Below are 24,079 nucleotides of genomic sequence, written 5' to 3' on the forward strand. Positions count from 1 at the left end.
TAAAACTTCTAGAAGAAAACAAAGGCAAGTACACTCTCTGATATAACTCTTAGCAATATTTTTTTGGATATGTCTCCTTGGGCAAGCGAAACAAAAGCAAAAATAAATGGGACTCCATCAAACTAAAAAGCTTTTGCACAGCAAAGAAATTACTAATAAAACAAAAAAGGTAGCCTACTGAATGAAAGAAGATATTCGCAAATAATATATCCAGAAAGGTTTAATATCCAAAATATATTAAAAACTCTACAACTCATACAACTAGGGAGCAATAATTATGAATGCTATCAATATCATACTAGTAAAAATTAGTATATAAAAATTACTAGTATGATATTAACACTAATTAAAAATAATGAGTCATCACATTTTTAACACTCTATGATACTCCTATATCAAAATGCATGTAGATAGGTAAAGGCATTAAAGCTGACAGTTTGCTCTATTTTTCACATTTTTGTACTATAATTTCCTAAAGATTTTCAGTGACTCCCCCATATCTTTACCTAAATATTGACTAAAGAGCTAAAAGCAGACCCACAAGGAAAAAAAAATTCTTTATTTCACTCTCATCTTTAGAAATAAATTACAATGCTATTTATCTCAGAACATTTCCATCAGAGTGAATATTATATTTATGCCTGTAATTTTTAGAATATTCATTATATATACAATATAATCTAAGAATCTAAACTGTAAAGACATACCTTTGTGTAAGGGTTGAGGCATCATTAAGATCTGGATGAGCAAAAGGGATGTAACATCATGATAAAGAATTGGAACCTCAGGCTGTTGTTCCTCATTTCCCAGTCTAAAAGAAAAACGCATAATCACTTTAGACAGTATTTTCTTTCTAATTCACTTTATATTTCACATATATGTGTATGGAACAGAAACCAAACTTTCGTAAGCAACTAAGAAATCTCAAAAGAAAAAGTTAGGACCACATTTTTGCCTAAAAATACAATATCCTAGGCTCACATATTTCTTTGATTCTGCCTAATAGGAAAAAATTACCTGGAAAATTTATCAGGTTTTACTAACTGAAACAATTGGAACACATTAACTTGATTGTGAATCTTTCTGATCTCTCAGATTACAGAAATCAAACGAAGTATTAAATGGAACTTAAGAGAATTAGCTTCACTACAAATGGGGTGGCACTTAGGATACTTGCTATCACAAACTTTATATTAAAGAATAAATATTCGTGTTATAAAAAATCAATTCACAAACAAGTTACATTGAAAAGGCATGGTTAATATCTCTTGTTCAAAGTTGTTTCGGGATAGGGAGGGAGGTGGGAGGGGAGTTCAGGATGGGGAACACATGTACACCCAAGGTGGATTCAAGTCAATGTACAGCAAAACCAACACAATGTTGTAAAGTAAAATAAGAAAAAAAAAAAAAAAAAAGGAATACACACACAAAAAAATAAATAAAAAATAAAAACTTGGAAACAAACAAACAAAAAAGTTGTTTCAACTTTAGGACTAACATAAAATTCAAAGAAAATCTTTTAACATTTTCAAAGTTTAAAAAAAAGATATAATAACCAAAGTAGAACTTAAAATATACTATAAAAGACAAAATAGTAAACCTAAGGTATGTATAGTACCATAAAACACACAGAATTTATTATAGAGCAGCTCTTTTCATTCTAAAAGAATTAAAACTCCTTTAGAAACTTAAATATTTTGATCACAGGTTTAATTTTTCATGTCAGAGAACAAAAGTAAATCTTAAGCATTCAGAATCAGCTAAATTCTGAAGCTACATGTGAGACTAGATTTGGGATAAATAAAAACTGCTGAAATCTTTTATAAGGCTTTGTCATTCAGCAAAATAGTGATTACTTAACTGTTGGCCAGGCATTGGATACCTATGAGTAAACAATCCCTGCTTCTGTGATGCTTATGGAACTGCCAAAGAAGACAGCTCTTTGAATATCTCCATTCTCTACAAATATCTCTTTAATAGTTGTCTTTCTCTCCAAAGATAAACTTCCATTAATGCTATGAATCCTATTATTGTCTCTTAAGTCTCCCTGGCATCTCTTCTTTACAAGCCCAAAGTTCTTAAGAAGAAAAAAATTCAGGGGGCACCACTTTCTCACCTATTATTCAAATTCCCTCAGAAATGGTTCCCACTGATTACATAAGTGGTAGCATAAAGTACAGATTCTGTATTTCTATAAATTAGGAGTAAGTAAATGAGGTGTATCATTTCAAAAATTTTAATGATGCGGGAATTTGGTTGTCATGTGTTATTTTTGAAAAGCAGATTCTAAAACTAGTGTGTTTCTAGCTAATAAATCATAAAGCAGTTTTTTTGTGTGTGTTTTTTTTTAAACCACTATTCTGTAGTACCTAATGAAGGCAAGAATGATCTTAGGTTTCAAACATCATCAGGTGAAAGGCTGTGGGGAACTTTACAATGAAGGAATAAGTCTAAGGTTACTTGAACCCTTTGATCAATTATGACATGAAAAGAACCACCGGCCATTGTGTGCCTCTGAATGTTTTGTCTATATAAAAACCAGTGAAATTCTTTAAAAGATTTTCTCACTCATTAGGAATTTTTATGTAAATTTAACAGAAAGTATAATAGTATAGATAGTAACAATAATAATAATAGTATATAAATGGTATAAAAGTATAATATAATAAACTGTTTTCAATTTTTATCATGTATTTTTGTCTCATAAGGAAAATTCACATATTAAAAAGAACTTCAATCTTATTTTTATACTTAATCATTTTCAAAAAAGTTGTAACTGAATTTAATCTTTCAATAATACTTACTGCGAACTCATCTCTTCTAGTAACTGTGTGAGCTTTCTCCAAGGGTTATACTCAGAATCAATGCTATAAAGTCGCATGTGCAAGGCTAATACATGGAATAGCTGATCTAAATAAATTGAAGGAAAAGTAATTAGAAAGTTCACACAATTTGTCCAGAACAATATTCAGGCAAAATTTATAGTAATTTTTAAAGAAATGTTTCCTTTCCTTATAATTCACCAAGTATAAGTACCAACAAATTCATGCTCTCTTTTAAGGTAAACTCTGAGGGCTTCCCTGATTGTTCAGTTGGTAAAAAATCCTCCTGCAATGCAGGAGACCCTGGTTTGATTTCTGGGTCAGGAAGATCCCCTGGAGTAGGGATAGGCTACCCACTCTAGTATTCTTGGGCTTCGCTTGTGGCTCAGCTGGTAAAGAATCTGCCTGCAATGCAGGGGACTTGGGTTCGATCCCTGGGTTGGGAAGATCCCCTGGAGAAAGGAAAGGCTACCCATTCCAGTATTCTAGCCTGGAGAATTCCATGGACTGTATAGTCTATATGGCTGCAAAGAGTTGGACACAACTTTCACTTTCACTGAGATATATATCCAAATAAATTCAGAACCTGGACTATTCTTTTATGCTCAATCTTAATACAGAAATAGTTTGTTTTCCTCATGTTCTGTCAGAGACCTACCTTTCCTTGGCTTTATGCCTTGATCTTGGTAACCTGTAGTTTTCACTGTTGTGATCTCCTAACCAAAATTCACTATTATCTTCAACACCCTACTCTGAGTAACATGGACAATCACATCCACATAAACCACTGTTAGCTGAAGTTCTTCCTTTACCTAATTTTTTTCTCCTGAATATTCTTTAGATTTAATTGTGATTTCATCTTTAGACTCAACATGAAGGAAAAAATAACGGAAATGAGAATAATATTTAGAAGAGCTATTCTGCTATGTTCATTTCTTCATTTCTTCTATCTGACAATAATCTATGACAGATACCATAACAATCTACCAGTCTCAACTTTTGACAAAATTCTGCTACCACATTTAGAAAAAGAATTGTTTAAAAATTTTAAATTATTTGGGAAAAATTTTTTTAATTTTGCTTTCATATCCCATGTCCTTTTTCTGGTATAAATGACAAGGACTGGACTAAATTACTCTCTTAAATACTCAAAATATTTGAATTAAAATAAATCAACAGTCCCTTTCTAGAAAGTCAGAAAATACTTTTTGACAAGGTGATTAGAATTAATTACAAAAGCCAGAAAAAAAAAAGTCAAATGACATAACCATATTGTTGTCACTTACTCTCTAAATTAAACTACTCAAAACTAAACAACATTTTGTATCTCTGAGTAAACTTAGAAATTAGCTATACTTTAGAATCACTTGAGATCCATCCATATAAGTATTAGTAATATTAGTGGTGGTAGTAGTTTGAAGAAATCATCTGTGAGACATGAGAGCTATAAGATGACAAAACAAACGTTCCACTCTGTGGGGCAGTGTAGTAGAAACGGGAGGTGTGGGAGGAGCTGAACCTAACACTGTACCCACAATTGTTTCAATCTAATCTCTGTATAACAAACAGAAGAATTTAAATACCTTATTCTTATTCATCTTCTGCCTGTAAGTCAATGTATAGTCTAAACCTTCTCTTAAAATTTCTTCATCCTATTAATGGTTAAGACTAGCTGAGTATTTATTAGTGCCAAGCACTATTTAAATCACCTACATAGATTTGTCTCTATTTTCACAAAAACTGTATCAGGTAGATAATATAGTTATCTTGTTTTGAGACAAGTTTCCCAAATTTTCAGTTTTTCTAGTAACCTGGTTCCATTGGTAACAATAAGAACAAGAGACATTTTTAGCAGTGAGATAATGTGATAAAGATATACTGATTATTTTTATTTTATTTCAACTCAATTTTACATAAGATTTTTATGAAGTATATATACAATTCATCTTTTTTTTAAAAGTGTCTAAAACTGAGAAGTGTGTTTAAAAAAAAATCCTCTAGCAGAAATATTAACTCAAGCTGCCAAGTGGGGAGTTTTGCATTCTTATATAAGTTTTTAAGTGAATCAAAGGTCTCTTTTTACTATCTCTTTTCAAGACAAAAGTCAATTAACTTGAAGCTTTGGTTTAATCAAAAGCATAGACATGGCAATTTTACTAACCTGTTTTACACTGAAACCATGGCCAGCATAAAAGTAATGTTGTAAATGCCTAATTTCCTAGACTTTATCATAATTAAAGAAATACAAATGTTAGAAGAAAACTTTTTCATTTTCTTATATTCCCTTACTCTACAGATGAGGAAATAGGCCAGATCACCCTAAATATTTATTAGCAAAGCTAAGAACAGAATTCAAGATTCCTGACGACAGTAACAGTCACTCAGTCATGTGACTTTGCCACACGTCTTTGCTCCCCATGGAGTAGCCTGCCAGGCTCCTCTGTCCATGGGATTCTCCAGGCAAGAATACTGGAGTGGGTTGCCATTCCCTTCTTCAGGGGATCTTCCCAACCCAGGGATCAAACCTGGGTTTCCCACACTGCCGGCAGGTTCTTCACCACATGAGCCACCAGGGAATCCGACTTCAAGATTTCCTACTTCTTTGTTTTTTTCTACCACTTCAGTTCTCCTTGAGGTTTCAGTGATTAAAAGGAAAGTATAAAATTCCTTTTGTGACACACATCCCTTTTCCATTCCTATGAAGAACTGAGACTGCAACCCTGTTGCATCTTCTAAAGCTATTAATATAATATATGACAAGGGTCTTTAGTATTAGCTTTAACTAGAACTAAAGGATGATAACATATCTAATGAGGTGCATCTATCTTTCAGAAACAATCCTGGAAATTGCAGATAACTTCAATAGGAAGCAGAACAGGCCAATGACAGTCAACACTTTTCACTATGTTTATTTAATTCACTGTGTTTGCAAAATTCAGTCTGAGACATATCAATAAGACTAAACTTTAAAATTTATTTAGCAACAAAAATATCTTTTAGAGAATCCCCTGGTGGTCCACTGGTTAGGAAACCATGCTCTTCACTGCCAAGGGAACAAATATTGACATTAGAAGATGTAGGATGAGGAGAACCTCTGATCACGTCAAAAAGTTAAAAACCAAAAAATAATGGAAAAATGTAATAAACACCAAATATGTTCATGACAAGCTTCCCTGGTAGCTAAGTGGTAAAGAATCCACCGCGATGCAGGAGATGCAGGGGACAAGGGTCTGATCCCTGGGTCAGGAAGATCCCCTGGAGGAGGGCGTGACAACCACTCCAGTGATCTTGCCTGGAAAATCCCATGGACAGAGGAGCCTGGCGGGCTACAGTTCACGGGGTCACAGAGTCAGACACGACTGAAGTGACTGAGCACGCACACACATGTTCATGAGATTTTAAAAGTTGAAAAGCAATTATACGAAGAAAGGATACTATTAAAATTTTGAATAACAACAGCAAAAGGAATAGACAACTTTTTCTGGAATGACACATTTTAAAGTTCTAAAGTTACACCTACATTTACAAAAGGATTTAGAAATGAGAAAATCACTCATTTATAGGTGTGCTGTGACTTCAATCAACAGGCAACACTGTCCAGTAGGACTAAGGAAGTCCTAGATTTGAATTCAAGCTCTGTACTGGCCATGCGTCCTTGGGCAAAGTATCCTAGTTTTATTATCTGTAAACTGAGGATAATTCCAACTCTCTGGCCTGTTTGACGTGATGAGTAGTTATAGTAGGAACACATATCTGCAGTGTGCAGATAGTGTGCTTAAATACATGTACATACATAGATGGTTTCTATGGATAAATTCCAAATAATAAATGTAATATTTATAAACTTGAGATAATACAGCCAAAATTAGAGATTGTAACTACATAAGAAACATGAGGTCTCCACGCAAAACTACCACTCTACACAAATATTAACATGTATTTTTAACCTTCATCTCTCTCCTCTCCTGAACTTCTGGTACCACTCTTCCTTGGTTCTCCCCCAGCTTCTTCTCAGTCACCTATAAGTGTTCTTCCTCTGCTGAGACCTAAAAGGGGGCATTCTCCATAAGAAAGGAAAAGGATCCCTTCTTAGGCTTCTTTCCCTCTCATTCTGCATACACTACTTCATCTAAGCTCAACTTCCACTTCTACCTGCAAGTTTACAATTCACAAATTTCTCTACCACTTCCGATGTTTGACAGGCACCACAGAAATCTATATATCCAAAGCTAAACTGATTATATAGCCCAGCCTAGCTCTGATATTCATTTCTTCTTACAATTCCATCTGAGTGAATGACATCACTCCCCATGCAAACATCCAAGGAAAAATGGCCTATTGGTTTAATTAATAAACCAATTAATCCTACTGGTTCTGCCAATGACCCATCCTCCTTTACTCTACTCTACCCCCCGGATCATTTCTCAAGTAGATAACAAAGTCCTCATTAGCTTTAAGTCTTCTGTTTCAACCACCTCCAATTCCTGTAAACAATAAATCTATCCATGTTGCCTCATAATTGGTTGGTGAACCACTGAAAGAAGAGGCATAGAAAGCACTTAAAAGTCACTGAGAGAGCGAGAACCCCTATTTTCTTTTTCAGGTTTATTACTTAAGCTTCTTTCCTCCCTTCCTTTAGCAAGTATTCCCCCACGTGTCACTCTGTCTTTGCCAGGTGTCCTCTCAGTCTAGAATGGCATCTTCCTGTTCTCTAAGCAAACCTGATTCATCTTTCGAGAGGCAGTTCAAGTGCTCCTCAGCAAAGTTTTCTCTAATACACACCTGAGACAGATGTGATCATCCCTTGCTTTAAGCATTCTCTACACTAGAGTCACCTCTATTTTAGCACATCTACTACAGCCCTGTAATTATTTTTTCACATTTTCCTCTCCTATTAGACAGTGAAATCTCCCTAAAAAAGACAATTATTTCTTTTCCTCTTTGCACTTCTAGGTTAGCACAGTGTTTGGCATTTAACAGAAAGTTTTAAGTACACTGAATATTTCATGAATATGTCAATAATCTTTGTTTTTAAAAATCACACAATATAAGCATAATATTCATGATGGACTTATGCTCTTCCTTTTCTGCTATAATGACACCCTGGCTTACTAACCAAGAAGGAGGCCAATTTATCAGCCCTAATTTCACTTCCTCAGAGAACTGACCTCTCAACTCTGACTACTAAAGCAGTGGTTGACTTACTTGCTCCCACTATTTCCTTCACAATGCTGGTTGCTGTGACAACTCACCTGGGAAAATGAACTCTATTTTCTGCAACACCTAATCAAATTCTTTACAAGTCTAAGGTACTGTAATGTATTTAATCACAAGAGAAACATATCATTACTAAAACAGGAAACACCACTGAAAGACTAATTTGCCCTTGGAAAAAACCAAAGATTTAATTATAAGAACTCTCAGTTGGAACAAAAGGTAAGATTTAGCAATCTGCTCTATTTTTAACAATATTAAAAGCAACATTATAATACCAAAAGATCTACAAATTAAAAATATAACTCCAACTTTATTGCAAAATTATAGCTTCACATGAATGGCTAAAAATACCATACATATACAAAAGACACCATAAACAATTTTTATGACTTGAGAGGTATCCAGTTAAGGAAACTGAACACAAAGAGCTCAGCACCAGCCTGGAAATTCTGTGTCTCTGTCAGTTATTTCTAAACACCTAAGAATTCTAAACTGGCAAATTATTTCTTAGTATAACTCATACTAGTCATTAAGACAGTTCAGTTCAGTCTCTCAGTCGTGTCCGACTCTTTGTGATCCCATGAACTGCAGCACACCAGGCCTCCCTGTCCATCACCAACTCCTGGAGTTCATCCAAACCCATGTCCAGTGAGTCGGTGATGCCATCCAACCATCTTATCCTCTGTCGTCCCCTTCTCCTGCTACCCTCAATCTTTCCTAGCATCAGAGTCTTTTCAAATGAGTCAGCTCTTTGCACCAGGTGGCCAAAGGACTGCAGTTTCAGCTTCAGCATCAGTCCTTCCAATGAATATTTAAGACTGATTTCCTTTAGGATTAACTGGTTGGATCTCCTTGCAGTCCAAGGGACTCTCAAGAGTCTTCTCCAACACCACAGTTCAAAAGCATCATTTCTTCTGCGCTCAGCTTTCCTTACAGTCCCAACTCATATCCATACATGACTACTGGAAAAACTGTACCTTTGACTAGACGGAACTTTGTTGGCAAAGTAATATCTCTGCTTTTTAATATGTTATCTAGGTTGGTCATAAATTTTCTTCCAAGAAGCAAGAGTCTCTTAATTTCATGGCTGCAGTCACCATCTGCAGTCATTTTGGAGCCCCCCAAAATAAAGTCTCTTACTGTTTCCACTGTTTCTTCATCTATCTAAGTGATGGGACTGGATGCCATGATCTTTGTTTTCTGAATATTGGGCTTTAAGCCAACATTTTCACTCTCCTCTTTCACCTTCATCAAGAGGCTCTTTAGTTCTTCATCACTTTCTGCCATAAGGGTGGTGTCATCTGCATGTCTGAGGTTATTGATATGTCTCCCGGCAATCTTGATTCTAGCTTGTTCTTCATCCAGTCCAGCATTTCTCATGATGTACTCTGCATATAAGTTAAATAAGCAGGGTGACAATACACAGCCTTGACATATTTCTTTTCCTATTTGGAACCAGTCTGCTGTTTCATGTCCAGTTCTAACTGTTGCTTCCTGATCTGCATACAGATTTCTCAAGAGGCAGGTCAGGTGGTCTGGTATTCCCATCTCTTTCAGAATTTTCCACAGTTTATTGTGAGTCAAATATCCTGGAATCAAGATTGCCGGGAGAAATATCAATAACCTCAGACATGCAGATGACACCACCCTTATGGCAGAAAGTGAAGAAGAACCAAAGAGCCTCTTGATGAAGGTGAAAGAGAGTGAAAAAGTTGGCTTAAAGCTCAATATTCAGAAAACTAAGAGCATGGCATCCAGTCCCATCACTTCATGGCAAATAGATGCAGAAACAGTGGAAACAGTAAGAGACTTTATTTTTCTGGGCCCCAAAATCACTGCAGATGGTGATTGCAGCCATGAAATTAAAAGACACTTACTCCTTGGAGGGAAAGTTATGACCAACCTAGACAGCATATTGAAAAGCAGAGACACTACTTTGTCTACAAAGGTCCGTCTAGTCAAGGCTATGGTTTTTCCCGTGGTCATGTATGGATGTGAGAGTTGGACTATAAAGAACGCTGAGCACTAAAGAACTGATGCTTTTGAACTATGGTTCAAGAGACTCTTGCGAGTCCCTTGGACTGCAAGGAGATCCAACCAGTTAATCCTAAAGGAAATCAGTCCTGAATATTCGTTGGAAGGACTGATGCTGAAGCTGAAACTGCAATACTTTGGCCACCTGATGCGAAGAGCTGACTCATTTGAAAAGACTCCGATGCTGGGAAAGATTGAGGGCAGGGGGAGAATGGGACGACAGAAGATGAGATGGTTGGATGGCATCACCGACTCACTGGACATGGGTTTGGATGAACTCCAGGAGTTGGTGATGGACAGGGAGGCCTGGTGCACTGCAGTTCATGGGGTCGCAAAGAGTCGGACACGACTGAGAGACTGAAATGAACTGAATGAAAAAAATTTCAACTAGCCAAACGATTCTAAATTACCATGAAAAAATTAATCTCAGTTTTTCTGGAACTGAATAATCAAAGTGAGGAAATGGCTCTGACCCATTTACCCTGGGCTGAATATAATTGGTGTGGGTATATTCCTCAAACAAGAGTCAGATTCCCCTGGTTCCTTTACACAGTCCTGAGAAATTATCCGTGGCAAGATGGAGAGAACTTCTAGGTGAGGTCTGGAAACAACTGTAAGATGAAGATCTGTAGCTCTGATTCCTTAGAAACAGGCGATTCATGCCATTGAGTAACAGGAGCTGACTCAGCTTTTCCTGCCCCACCACTCACCAATTCAGGCAAGGCAGACAGGGAATAAAGTGGCAATTAGGAATTTTAAAGGATTGAGAAACAAATCAATAATAATAAAATTATATATATGTGAGTATGTATTATACACATACATAAAATACTTTAGCTCATGTATCTAATAACATTTGGTATTTAATACCATCTGTCATTAATCATGACAGATATGGTAGATGGTCAGCACAGGTATCATAATCCCCATTTCCACCGCAAGGTAAACAGTCAGGCAACTTTCCTCAAGTCCAACAGAAAACAAACAGGACTAGAATTCAGATCTTCTAATTCCAATCCAGTGTTCCTTCCAACACTGTATTCTATGCTGCTTCTTTCCACCCCCACCTCTTTATTTTCTATCTATGTTGCTCCTGGTTAATAAAGGGATATACAATTACAAGCTAAAGTAGATGAGCTTTGCTTAAATTATCTCTTGTGAAAATTCAAAACTACCAGAAGAAAAGGCTGTCTTTAGTACTTGCTACTTTTCATGCTGGGTTCTTCTCCTGCAGTTCCTATGCCTCCACTTCCAGCACATTGTGCCATTGTTCTCTGGTTACCTCAGGCATCACAGTATTAGTTTCATGGAATTTTCTGCTCCTACTTTCAGGTTTAAGTGACCAGCCTCCCCCTTCACCTTTACAGCATGGCATAGGACAATATGAAGAGGTGCACAATTCTGCCTCCACACATAGGTAGTCCTATGAAGGGTAAAGAAAAAGGTCAGTTCTTAGGACTCCTAATCTCCTCCTTATCAAAGAAGACATGCTCCATGAATCCACGTCTAATTTAAGCACCCCATTTAAAGCTGAGGGACAGGGGAGAGGGTTCTAATTGCACGGCTGAAGAGGAACTGCACTGCCCTAAGCCAAGCAAATCTTAGGACTCCTATGGCCTGATAGTGGAAATGATTATCTGTGGTACTTCGTTCCTGAAATAACGACACGATTAACACAGAAAGGCCTAGCTACCTGCACCACAAAGTACAGGACCTGCAGAAAGACTAAAGAATAGCTGGGATCACTGGAAGGCTCTCAGCTCAAAACCTTAAACGATGTCTCTAACCCGGGCTCCCCACAGTAACAATGTATTTAGTTTTCAATAAAGAAGTTGTATCAATCTTTGGGAATAAACCCCATTTTCTCCTTCTAACCCCACCTTTTAACAGGCCAACAGAATAAATTAGGTGCTTAAAAAAGAAAAGACCAGGCTGAAAATTAACTTTTATCTTGCTTCCGGTCTCCTTAACCACCCCCATCCCCAACGGTAGTATTGAAGTAGTAGAAACAGTAGTGTTGAGACTTACAGTCTATGGTAAAACTGGGTTCTTACAACAATTCTCTGGTTGGATATTTATGAGGAACAGAATCCATGCGATTAAATGAGGTTGTCATTAAACTATCTGCTTACTCATGAAGAAAGGAGTCTGAAGGCAACTTCTACATTTTTACATTCATTTATGCATTTTAACCATTATAATAATCTGGTGGCCAAATTTTCTTCTTGTTATAAGGTAACAAAGAAGAATAGAACAAAAGTTGTGATTCAACCTATTTGTAGAATTCATATCATAGTTTTTCAATCTGAAAACCTTACTAAGCCATAGATATCAAGATTTTACCACTGTTAAAAAATATGAGACTACTGAATAGCAATTTTGTGATAGTATTTAAAAATATCCTTATGGAGTGTTACTGAAGGGTGAAATTAACATCAAAATAATTTTAACTCTGAATTCACCAAAAGTCATCTCTGAGCAACTATTTTGAACTGCATGCTGCCTGCACACCATCTAAGCTGGATCCCTTTCTAGGAGTAACAAACCCAGGAGGCAGTTCCCCACTGTATGCATCATTCCTTGAAAAGATTATATATTATGTCAAAATTAAGTTAAAACTCCTCAAATGAAAATGTCAAAGCAAGGGTTGCCTTAAGCTTTCTTGACTAAAGTTTAATTTTTATTTCTATTAAATCATGAAGTTCATTTGTGATATGAACTGTAGCTTAAACTACAGTAATAAGCAGAAAGCTAAGACCCAAAGATATGGAAAATGTTAATCTAAAGATAATTGTTAAAAATTATCCAATATTAATAATTTATCAATGATGCTGCTTCCACCCACCCCCCACCCCAGTCACTGTTCCAACAATTTCTACTTGAGAAATACACTAAGAATATCATGGCAAAAAAGTACTGAAAGCCTGTGAACTTCACTGGAATCTATGGAGTTTCATGTCTCTTTTCAAATCACTTGAATGAATAAATTAACCCAGTAATTTAATAAAACATTATTCTTAAGAAAGTTATGCCTTCAATTTTACATCTGCTTTGTCCTACATCTATTGCTAACCAAATTGGTGGTACCTATCTGTATATACACTAATTTGTAACAAAAACTCCAAATTCACTTATTTTTCAAAATCTTGTTCAGAAACACCAAAAGCATCACTGATTTTACAAGCTAGATATGATCCCAAACCTCCAAATTTTCTAGAACTTTCTCCATACTCTATTTTAGAACTTAACACTTTATATCTTACATTATCTAGAACCAGTCTTATCTGCTGAACACAAGGTCCTTTATCTGCTGAACACAAGGTCCTTAATGCCTGAGCTTCCAGTGGATAAAGAGGAGGTCAAGAGTTCTGACCCAAGAATCAGGAGCAGAGCTGTATGTGGGAGCTGATCCAGATGGGTCAAGAGGTAAGGAGGAAGAGGGAACCAGCCAGCAAACTGGTGAAAAATAAAGGAGAACCAACTGGTATCCAAAGAAGGAACAAGGGTTGAGAAAATGTCTAAAGGAGTGGCCCAAAACAAAAATAAGATTCAGAGTGCAAGGCTGGCAAAGATAAGCAAGATAACAGGACAGATAGCATGGCACAGCCTGAAAAGATCCCAAGGCAACAGTGCGCAGTAACAGTGTGCAGTGACTAAGCCCATGGATGAATGTTTGTAAAGGTACTGCATCCTTTGGGACACTTAAGGGTAAGAGATGTCTTACATAACTGAATTTAATGTCAGAGAGCTGAGTTCAGCTGCAAGCTTTGACATTTTCCGCTGTATGACTTGGCAATGCAATCACTCTGAAGTTCAGTTTCCTTTTCTATGAAAAAGAGATAACATCTATTTCACATGATCATTCTAAAGACAATAATTTATGTGAAACTACTTTATAAACTTTAAAACTACAAATGTAAAGTATTATTAAAATATCATAGTATATTGCTATGTGAATTAATAATGCTTTTTTTTTACTGGGGAAAATTTCCCAGATACATAGTTAGGAACATTTACTCTGATTGGGTACTGGTCATTTTAGCTCAATACTAAAAAAACGTATTTGAATATGGAAGTGCTGAAAGCATTATTCCAAGACAATTTGATTTTTCAGTGTGAATTTGCCCGATAATATTTTCTGCTTTCACTGTTGTTAATAGAACAATCTTCCTCTCCACCTACCACCACTGTGTGTGCGGTGTGTGTGTGTGTATCCATTCATAATTATCTCTCAGTGTGTTAGTTGCTTACTAACAGTGTCCAACTCTTTGCAACCCCATGGATTGTAATCTGCTGGGCTTCTCTGTCCATGGGTTTCTCCAGCAAGAATACTGGAGTAGGTAGCCATTCCCTTCTCCAGGGGATTGTCCTGACCCACAAATTGAACCCAGGTCTCCCACACTGCAGGCAAGATTCTTTACCATCTGAGACACCAGGGAAGCCCAATTATATATCAGGCATTACACAAACCATTCCATATAAAATTTATCTAATATTTTTTTGACTAAACTAAACTTCAATTTCATCAGGAATTTGTGATGGAACATTATTCCAAAAGTGTAACTTTCCTTATCATTTGCTTAATTAGTGGAGCATTTTCTCCTTCACCAAAATATTATGAAAAAAAGACAAGACTTTTTTAAATGATATATTTAAGAGGTGATAGAAACTAATGAATGGGAAAAGAAAAATATCAACTTATGAGCAGACTCCAGAGAAAAGAGAATTTTTATTTACTAATATCATCAGAGAACTACTGGAAGATAAAAAAATGAGATATTTGATCTAATATTTCATAGGAATCTATGAAACACCATCAATATGTTCTTGTGTTAAATTAGGTTTGAGTTAGGCTTGAGTAAATAACAAATACATTAAGTTTATATACCTGCAATATAGTGAGATTTTATAGAACATATAACTTTCTGCACTCATGATTCACAGAGCTGCTTTTACAAATAAATAGGATAAGTAATGCATAAGTAGCTGCACAATAATAATCATATGAAAAGTAAAACCAAAACCATCATGTTGTACAACCTAAATACATAAATTTTTTTATTTGTCAATCATATGTTAATAAAGCTGAGAGGGAAGCTAACATAATTGATAAGGAAAAGAAGAAAACTAAAAACAATATTAACTTATATTTAGGATAAGCTTCATCATGACCGCTTCTATACTGTCACACTGAAATTTCATATTCACTAAGTCAGAAAATAAAAAGAACAAAAGCCTGGAATTAACTATCAACTTAATAATTCAAAGTAAAATTGACAGTGATAATTGAAGTGGATGCTGTTAGACTTTTACTACTAATTTTAGCATTCTGGATAAATTCACCATTTACAAGCCTCTGTATAAATTTAAGTACCTCAGGGGAAAAAAAGTAGATTTTGAACATAAAACTAAAATTCCTTTACTAAACACCTTCTAATAAAACAGATTCTGAACTATTAAATCAACCAATACCAAACAACAAATTAACAAGAAAGAATAAAAGTGAAATTATAGTTTCTACTAACTTAAACAGACTAGAAGCTAGTACTCTGATTTATCAACAGCTTCCCCTATAAAATATATTAAATCACTGGGTATAAGTAGAGTTTAAGTGCCTACCTCAAGGGGTTAATAAAGATTAACTACTTAGTAAACAATAATTTTTAAAATTTTAAACTTCTAAGTACAAAGTGATAACACAAAAATCTAATACAACTAGTAAAATTTCAAAATTAACTTGGTTTAAGTTTCACATAACTTAGTATCTTTTTACTAGAAATTTCAAGGTATTTCTGATCAGTCCTTTGCTTTGAAATAATTCCCAAATTACATATATATCTTTCTAAAATAATATACATATATTTTCTAAAAACAATTGATTTTAAATAATTACTAGTATTTTAACATATTCATAATAAGAGCAAACATCTACCATTTTAATATATTTGTATACATCAAAATACAGTACAAATCTGTTTACTGATTAATAGCAGCTATAATCCACAGGCGACACAAATTGTCTTTATAAAAAATTTTTCTTAAGTCCACACAACATAAAAATTCTTTAAAAGAATTTAAGTTTGAGGACAATTTATAGTTGAGAATAATACACTTTTAATTTTGAACCAATGTAATTCTGATTAATTATATTTACTTACTGAGTAATCACAGTATAGAAAGAGCTAAATATTCATGATTCTTCTAAGTACAAGATTAATGAGTTAAAGCATAGAATCACTATTAAAAGTGATTATACAAAACATAAAAAGAATCTGAAAATACACTGAAAGACCACTTTGCCTACATGTGCTTTCATGACATAATTAGAATTTCTTTTTAAGTTAGCACTACTTAATACTTACTTAAACAGGACCTTTTACCAGCTGTACTTGCACCACCTGAACATAAATTCCCTCCTCGATGAATTAATTCAAGTTCCAAGTTGGTTCTGTAAGCAAAGCATTAAAATGCATCTCGGTCATTAGGTTAAAGCAATACTTTTGTTTTACTGACATGTCTGAATTAACCTAAATAAAGTCCTGTAACTTTTTTATTTGCAAAATTATGGTTTATGCAATATCAGTAACAATCATATTTTATCTGATACTTAGAAATAAAAAAGGGGAACAGTTTATCTGCCCTTACTCATATGTTCATATTTATACCTACAAAACTGCACACGTCACAGTGTAATTGTTGCAAAATCCCAGCTGTTGGCAAATACTAAAAACTATGCCTTAAGGAAAAAAACTGCAACACATTTCAAAAACCTGCATATGAATCTGATGAAAGAATCTGTACTCGGTCAGCCACTGATTAGGTGGTTACTGGCATATAAAACACAAGGGCATACCAATTTTTTATATCAGAGGAATGGTTATCACTCATTGGAGCTTAGATGGTATATAGAAACCAATATTAAGAAACAAAATCACTAACATCAAAGTGGATATGAACAACACATATAATTAACAGCAGTTTCTTTTATAGACTTCTAAAATTACAGTTTTATTAAAATAAATAACTATTGACACTGCTAAACAATAGTATTGTTCATATAGATCTGGAATTACAATATATTTAGCAATTATTAGCTTAAAGAATAGCAATAATTAGTAGATTCACATTTCAAAAATCAAACTGATGCAGAATCTAAAGATTTACTCAAAAGCAGTAACAGTAAAATAGCCAATTAATTTTGATAATAAATGAAAATTCTGAGTGATTGTGTGTGTATATTTTTACTTCAACATTATTAACAAACTTAAACACACCTTTACTTGCCACAACTAAAACTGAATAAACGAAGTTTATATCCAAGATATGTATATGACACTAACAGTGAGATATCCTTTATCTTAAAAAAAAAAAAAGGCAACATTTCAAGCTTACTCTTTACAAGTGAATTCAGGAAAGAATAGTACCCTGTTTTATTTAAAACAAAACATTTTGAGATGGTTTTGGCTGTATCTTGAACACAGAATGTTTTGAAACATTATTTTCATGTATTTACTTATAAATGCAAACTGTTAAAAATATTAATGTTTCTAAATCTGTATATTTGCCACCCATTTCTAAAGAAATGCTTTAATCCTTTCTACTCAGGGGGGAGAAAAAGCAATTTAACATTGATAATGTTCCTGCTCAGAGCTCCATCTGGTTGCTGCTGATAAGGGCATCTGTGTGACAAGGGAATTTTCCACCCTTCAGGCGATTTGCATTGCTCACTGAACTTCTAAAAACCTACCAGCAAGGAAGCAGGGACAAGGATTTCATATTAGTGGACAGAAAGCGAGCGGAGACCAGCATGTGTTCCTTCATCAAGGGAATATAAATGAGATCAATACATTTTGTTTTCACAAATCTTCAGTTGCCTAATCTGTAGAAAAAAATTAATGGCTATATTCTCTTATAAAAACTAAGATTTCCTAGTTAGTACTTTTAACAGAGCTAACCAGAAACACAATTAATTCTTACAAATGAAAGTCAGAACCAGAATGTCAACTTTTACTTCAGCATAATTTGCAAAAGTATTCATTAAAAAATAAGTACAAGTCTATTCTATCATCAAATAAGATATTTTATAGGATGATAAACATGTTACCAGAAATTTGATTTTTAAAGGATACTTGAAAGAAAACTGCCAAATGTAATCAGTTATTTCAGATTACGGTTGTAAGATCTCCTGTATAACATTTCTTCTGAGTTAAAAAAACAAAAACTACCTATCCAAAGGGTTAGTACAGTATCTGGAATTTTAAAAAATCACTATGTCAGAAGCCCTAGCAATCAGCTTTTCCTCATCTAACTGATAACAAAATTGGCCCCTTAAGTCTTGCTAGACAAAAAGACACACAAATGTGCCACATGCCCATGTCTGCCCTCCCCTCACTGTTGAAAATCAAAACAGTATTCTGTTTCTGATGTCCTGAATGGATGATATAAAAATAAAGATGTATTGGAAGCAGAAGTTTTCCAAGCCTTTCTGTTCCTGGAGAGAAGCAGACACAACTTTCTATATTTCCTAACACAAACACATTCAAATTAGTTTGGAAGGGAGGGGGAAAAAAAGAGAAAATCTCTGTATTTAAAAGAAAAATGAGAAAGCCTGCTTAGAGCCTATCATGGTGGCCACCTAGACATACCCGTATAAAAACTCCTCCAACTACTCCCATTTCTTTTTGCTTCTCCAAGCATGCTTTCTCTTTTACCCCGTTTTTGGCACTAACATATGTTTGGAGCTATAATTTGAAAAATAAATGTGTGTATAAACACATACACACAGAGAGACACTGAAATACATACTCATATAATGTGGGTTCAAGGCCTGGGCCTACCCCTACTAGCTGACCAAGTAATTCAATTTCTCAGAGAAGAAAACATCTTCATCCATACCATGGCATGGCCTGTATTATCGAATACTCAGCTCAAGCTCTAACTTCTGCAGGAGTTAGGGAGAACTAACTCCCTTTTCTTGGAACAGGAAGGAAGCATTTCTACATACTTTATATTTCAATCAGCTCATCTTCCCTTTTGAAGCTCTACAGTACCTTCTCTATATGATATATATTTTTAAACAATTGTCTCTCCAACTAAACTGTAAATTCCTAGAGAGCAGGAGCCATTTCAAATACAGCTCCTAAATCCCTGATGGTACCTAGGAAAGTGTTCAAGAAATTCCCAGGAACTGACCCTCACTTTGTAACCAGTGATAAGATTCTCTAGTCTCTGTAATTTATTCTCTATCTTGTTGATCCTTCCTTTTGTTTTAAAAGGATTCATGGGAGGAAACCCAAAAGAGAGGGGACACATGTAAACATATAGCTGATTCACTTTGCTATATAGCAGAAACTAACAACAATGCAAAGCAACTATACTCCAAGAAAAATAAAATTTTTAAAATGCTTCCAATTAAAAATAAATTAAAAGCATTCACAATTTGGTGTTTTAGTAATCATTCTTTTTATTTCAAATATAATTAATTTATAAAGTTTAAACTTACAATGCAACTAATGTATAAAGCAAGGTGCATTCACTCTACTGAACAGTTTATCCACTCAAATTTTAAAGATATCTCTCCATCTACATTGCAGTTACTCATATATCACCTTCTTTCCATGTTTCTCACTATATACAGGCTAAGTACTACTCATTAATAACTCTAAGCTATGTATAACTTTGGGTCCAAAATCTCTAGAAAAATCAATTACTCAAATTAGTGTGATTCATTGTTTCAATAATGAAATAATAAATTGACACTGAAATGGAGAGAGCTTTCTTCCCCAAAATTAACTTTCCATAATCCATCTGAATGACTGATAACTGCAACAAAATGCTCTTAGAAATACACTAAAATTTGAATACAGTAATTTTGACTAATTTCAATTCAACAAAAAGAGACCATTCCAACAATTTCTTCTCTCCTGCCCTCAGAAAATCTTCCAAGGCTTCACCATGCAAATAAAATTAAAAACAAAGAGAAACATACTGTCCTACCAAAAAAAAGCTTGAAAACAATTATTAAAAGGCTTTACATGCTAATTACCTGCTAGTAACTAGTTACATGCTAGTTACTAGAAATATTTTTTGTTTCTAAACATCAAAAACTTTAAGCTCCACAAAGAGCAAACAAAATCACTTATATAGATAGAAGAAATTGAGTTCTGGGAAACTAGGGTAGTATCTCATTCAAACTACAAATGTCAAAAACAAATACATTCACGCTATATACTATATGGGCTTCCCTTGTAGCTCAGTTGGTAAAGAATCTGCCTGCAGTGCAGGAGACCCGGGTTCGTTCCCTGGGTTAGAAGATCCCCTGGAGAAGGAAATGGCAACCCACTCCAGTATCCTTGCCTTGAAAATCTCAAGGACAGAGAAGCCTGGTGGGTTGCAGTCCATGCAGTCACAAAGAGTCGGGCATGACTGAGCGACTAACACTTAACACTATACACGTATACAATGATTATACATTTAAGAATCACAACATTTAATTCAAAAGTTAAATAACTGAAATTAATTTTATTTCTAAACATTTTTTTAAACTATTTTAAACCTGCTAAATATTTCAATGCTTACCTTTTAGGCATAAAAATGATCATAATCTATAATCATAAGTATTTAATGAGCCAAGATTATATACTAGGCAGACGATAACTGTAAAGATCTGGTTTACTACCTTGAAAAAGCTACATCTTATTCAAATAGAATACAACATGCTTTGTTCCTTCAGCTCATGTTTTTGTTAATTTTTCAGTCACTTTATTTTATCTGTTTCTTTCTAATGATTAAGTAAAACTTAGAGAAGGCATGCAATCTCAGTGTGAGAACACTACAATGTCCTGGGTAATTTTAACCAAAGGATAAAGTTTTTAAAGGTTATATACTTTCACTTTTGGAATCACTATATTGTTGCTTTAGAGTTTATCACTAAGGATCAGAGAAGGAAGAGGAGATAGGAGAGTATATTTTCTACATTTCTCTGCATGTAGCCTTAGGAAACAGCATTTGATATCTGTCCCTGCTTCTATATAAAAAAGAAAAACAAAAATATGTTGATTCCAAAAGTCTCCCATTATCACAGTAAGCTTTCTAAATATTTTTATTAAAAATTATATAAATATATTCTATAAATACTTTATACATTTAAAACCAAGAAATAAGAATTCCAAAATTTCTACCAAATTAATTTAAGTCAAATTATTTGATTTATCATAATACGGCAAAATTCCACACACAGATCATTCCCACTGAACCACGATTTTCTTTTAAGATCAGTCCTAATAAAATCAAAGGCATGAATATACAAGTAACATAAATATTTCTGTATGTTTATATGTATACACATATAGATATATAGAGAGCATAAAGTCTACATCCATCCCAATCTTCTACAACATTATTACCACAACATCATACAGAAGAGTTTTATAAAACCTTGAAACACGGCAAAATTAAATTACATTCAATTTAGTTTTCCCATAAAGTATACTTTATTGCAAGTATGCAACTGGTAACCCTTCAGAGACAAAATGTTAGATTAACTGTTATATCTCTCCTGAAAGCATTCTGGATAAATATCAACAACAGCTTAAGAATGGCAGACTAGAAAGTTACTTCCCAAACCTTTAGATCCCTTTATATCAATCCCTGTCCAATATTTGCATTCTTAGACCAAAAACTAATGTTTCCTTATCTTGAGGACTAACTCGCTTGCTGCAATTTTCTTAAATCTGGTTCCATTTTTCCTAGGTTCAAAAGAGTACAGAAACCATTCACTCTTTCCTTACCCTCTACTCAGGAATGGAGCAGAGAGAATGGCCATGATGAACTGCATGTATATATGACTTACAGAAGCTGAACAAAGGAAAGCAAAAAGAACAGTAACTGAAAGAACACTATCCCTGAGTTCTAGTCCTACTCTACCACTAATTTGTTGCATGACTTCAAGTCATATTACCTCTCTAAATCTTACCTATTACAATATTACTTCGGCAAAATACCAAGTATGCTTCTAGAGATATTCAAGGGTCGACAATATCAGATTCAGAAGAATGTGCTTACAAGTTCCTAACTGTACTTGCTTCTCTCCTATTATTTTTTAATGTAAAAAATAATTTTTTACATTATGAAAAATTTAAAATGTAAAATGAAAATATTTTCATTCAACTAAGTTTCTAAAATTCCTATTTAGAATTACTTTTTAGGTACTGAACACCTACTCGATCAATTAGACTATTTCTCCCTAATCTGAAGGATCAGAAGTATTTTACCTCCATTTCCTTGAGTCTCTGGTAACTACTCATAGAGATTTAGAATATGTCTGATCAAGAGATCAGGAAACAAGAGTTTCCTCTCCTTTATCTGACTTTCTAAACAACCTATAGTCTTCCAGAACATTACTAGATATTTCATAAGCTTAAAACAAACAAAATAATTTCTTCTTACTGTTATTACTTCTTTTTTTAGAAATTAAAAGTACTTAACATATTATAATGCTTCAGTTATTAGTATTATTGCTTTTTGACAGGACTTGAACAGTGATTTCTTAACAACATACTTCATATATAATATTAACATGCTTTGAGGTGGATGTCTGTCCCCAAATGTGAATAATATACTTTTCCTCACATACCCTATGATGATTAATAACACTTAACCCAATATTTTATTAAAATAAAAACACCTAAGGAAATGAAAACTGCACTTTTATAGACTTCCTAGGAGGTTCTAAAACTAGCCATAATGTCAACCACACTAAAAATATGCAACCTTTCTTCATATAAATATGAATGACAAAACAATAAAATCAGCTATTATTACTAAGTAAATATAAAAGTATATACCATATATACCTACCTAGCAACAGAATACATAAAGAGAAAATCATTATCTGGTGATCCTGGAGTCTTGCTATAATCTCTGTATTTCTTCTGAGTGGTATTTTTTATATCTTTCATTACAGATTCCATTTCTTTACTTAAGTTGGTTTCTGACTGTAAAAAAAAAACACATACATAAAAAGTTTATGTATGTTCATTTTCTCTAATAGTCTAACACTACAGTGTTTATCATTTAAGCACACTATGAAATTAAGGTTTAAAAATAAAAACAGATATACATTAGCTATCAGCTAAAAATATATTTAGTATACCAAAATAAAACAGATCAAGAAATATTTTCTCTTATCTTAGAGACGTTTTATCCTAATTTTATATTGTTATCCAACCACAGAACAGAAAGCAAAGAACTAAAGAGTCTCTTGATGAAACTGAAAGAGGAAAGTGAAAAAGTTGGCTTAAAGCTCAACATCCAGAAAACTAAGATCATGGCATCCGGTCCCATCACTTCATGGCAAATAGACGGGGAAACAGTGGAAACAGTGACTGACTTTATTTTTTTGGGCTCCAAAATCACTGCAGATGGTGACTGCAGCCATGAAATTAAAAGATGCTTACTCCTTGAGAGAAAAGTTATGACCAACCTAGACAGCTTATTAAAAAGCAGAGACATTACTTTGCCAACAAAAGTCCATCTAGTCAAACCTATGGTTTTTCCAGTAGTCATGTATGGATATGAGAGTTGGACTATAAAAAAAGCCGAGTGCTGAAGAATTGATGCTTTTGAACTGTGGTGTTGGAGAAGACTCTTGAGAGTCCCTTGGACTGCAAGGAGATTCAACCAGCACATCCTAAAGAAAATCAGTCCTGAATATTCATTGGAAGGACTGATGCTGAAACTCCAGTATTTTGGCCACCTACTGTGAAGAACTGACTCATTTGAAAAGATCCTGATGCTGGGAAAGATTGAAGGTGGGAGAAGGGGACAACAGAGGATGAGATGGTTGGATGGCATCACCGACTCAATGGACATGAGTTTGAGTAAGCTCTGGGAGTTGGTAAAGGATAGGAGGCCTCGAGTGCTGCAGTCCATGAGGTTGCAAAGAGTCAGACACAACTGAGTGACTGAACTGAATCGAACCATAGAACAGTTTCCATGCTTATAAA

At 34.4% G+C, this 24,079-nt stretch overlaps 1 protein-coding gene across 1 annotated transcript in view; it reads right to left on the reverse strand.

Annotated features, from left to right (window-relative positions):
- The window catches only part of UBR3 (ubiquitin protein ligase E3 component n-recognin 3), a 194,818-nt gene that overhangs the window by 23,824 nt on the left and 146,915 nt on the right, over window positions 1-24,079 (reverse strand). Inside the window, exons 29-32 of the mRNA XM_070476042.1 lie at window positions 22,932-23,068; window positions 16,436-16,521; window positions 2,805-2,910; window positions 708-811 (exon numbers count right to left, since the gene is read on the reverse strand). Coding sequence (XP_070332143.1) covers window positions 708-811; window positions 2,805-2,910; window positions 16,436-16,521; window positions 22,932-23,068 — 433 coding nt within the window. The remainder of the gene's footprint in view (window positions 1-707; window positions 812-2,804; window positions 2,911-16,435; window positions 16,522-22,931; window positions 23,069-24,079) is intronic.

Source organism: Odocoileus virginianus, chromosome 13, assembly GCF_023699985.2.
Source record: "Odocoileus virginianus isolate 20LAN1187 ecotype Illinois chromosome 13, Ovbor_1.2, whole genome shotgun sequence".
NCBI lineage: Eukaryota > Metazoa > Chordata > Mammalia > Artiodactyla > Cervidae > Odocoileus > Odocoileus virginianus.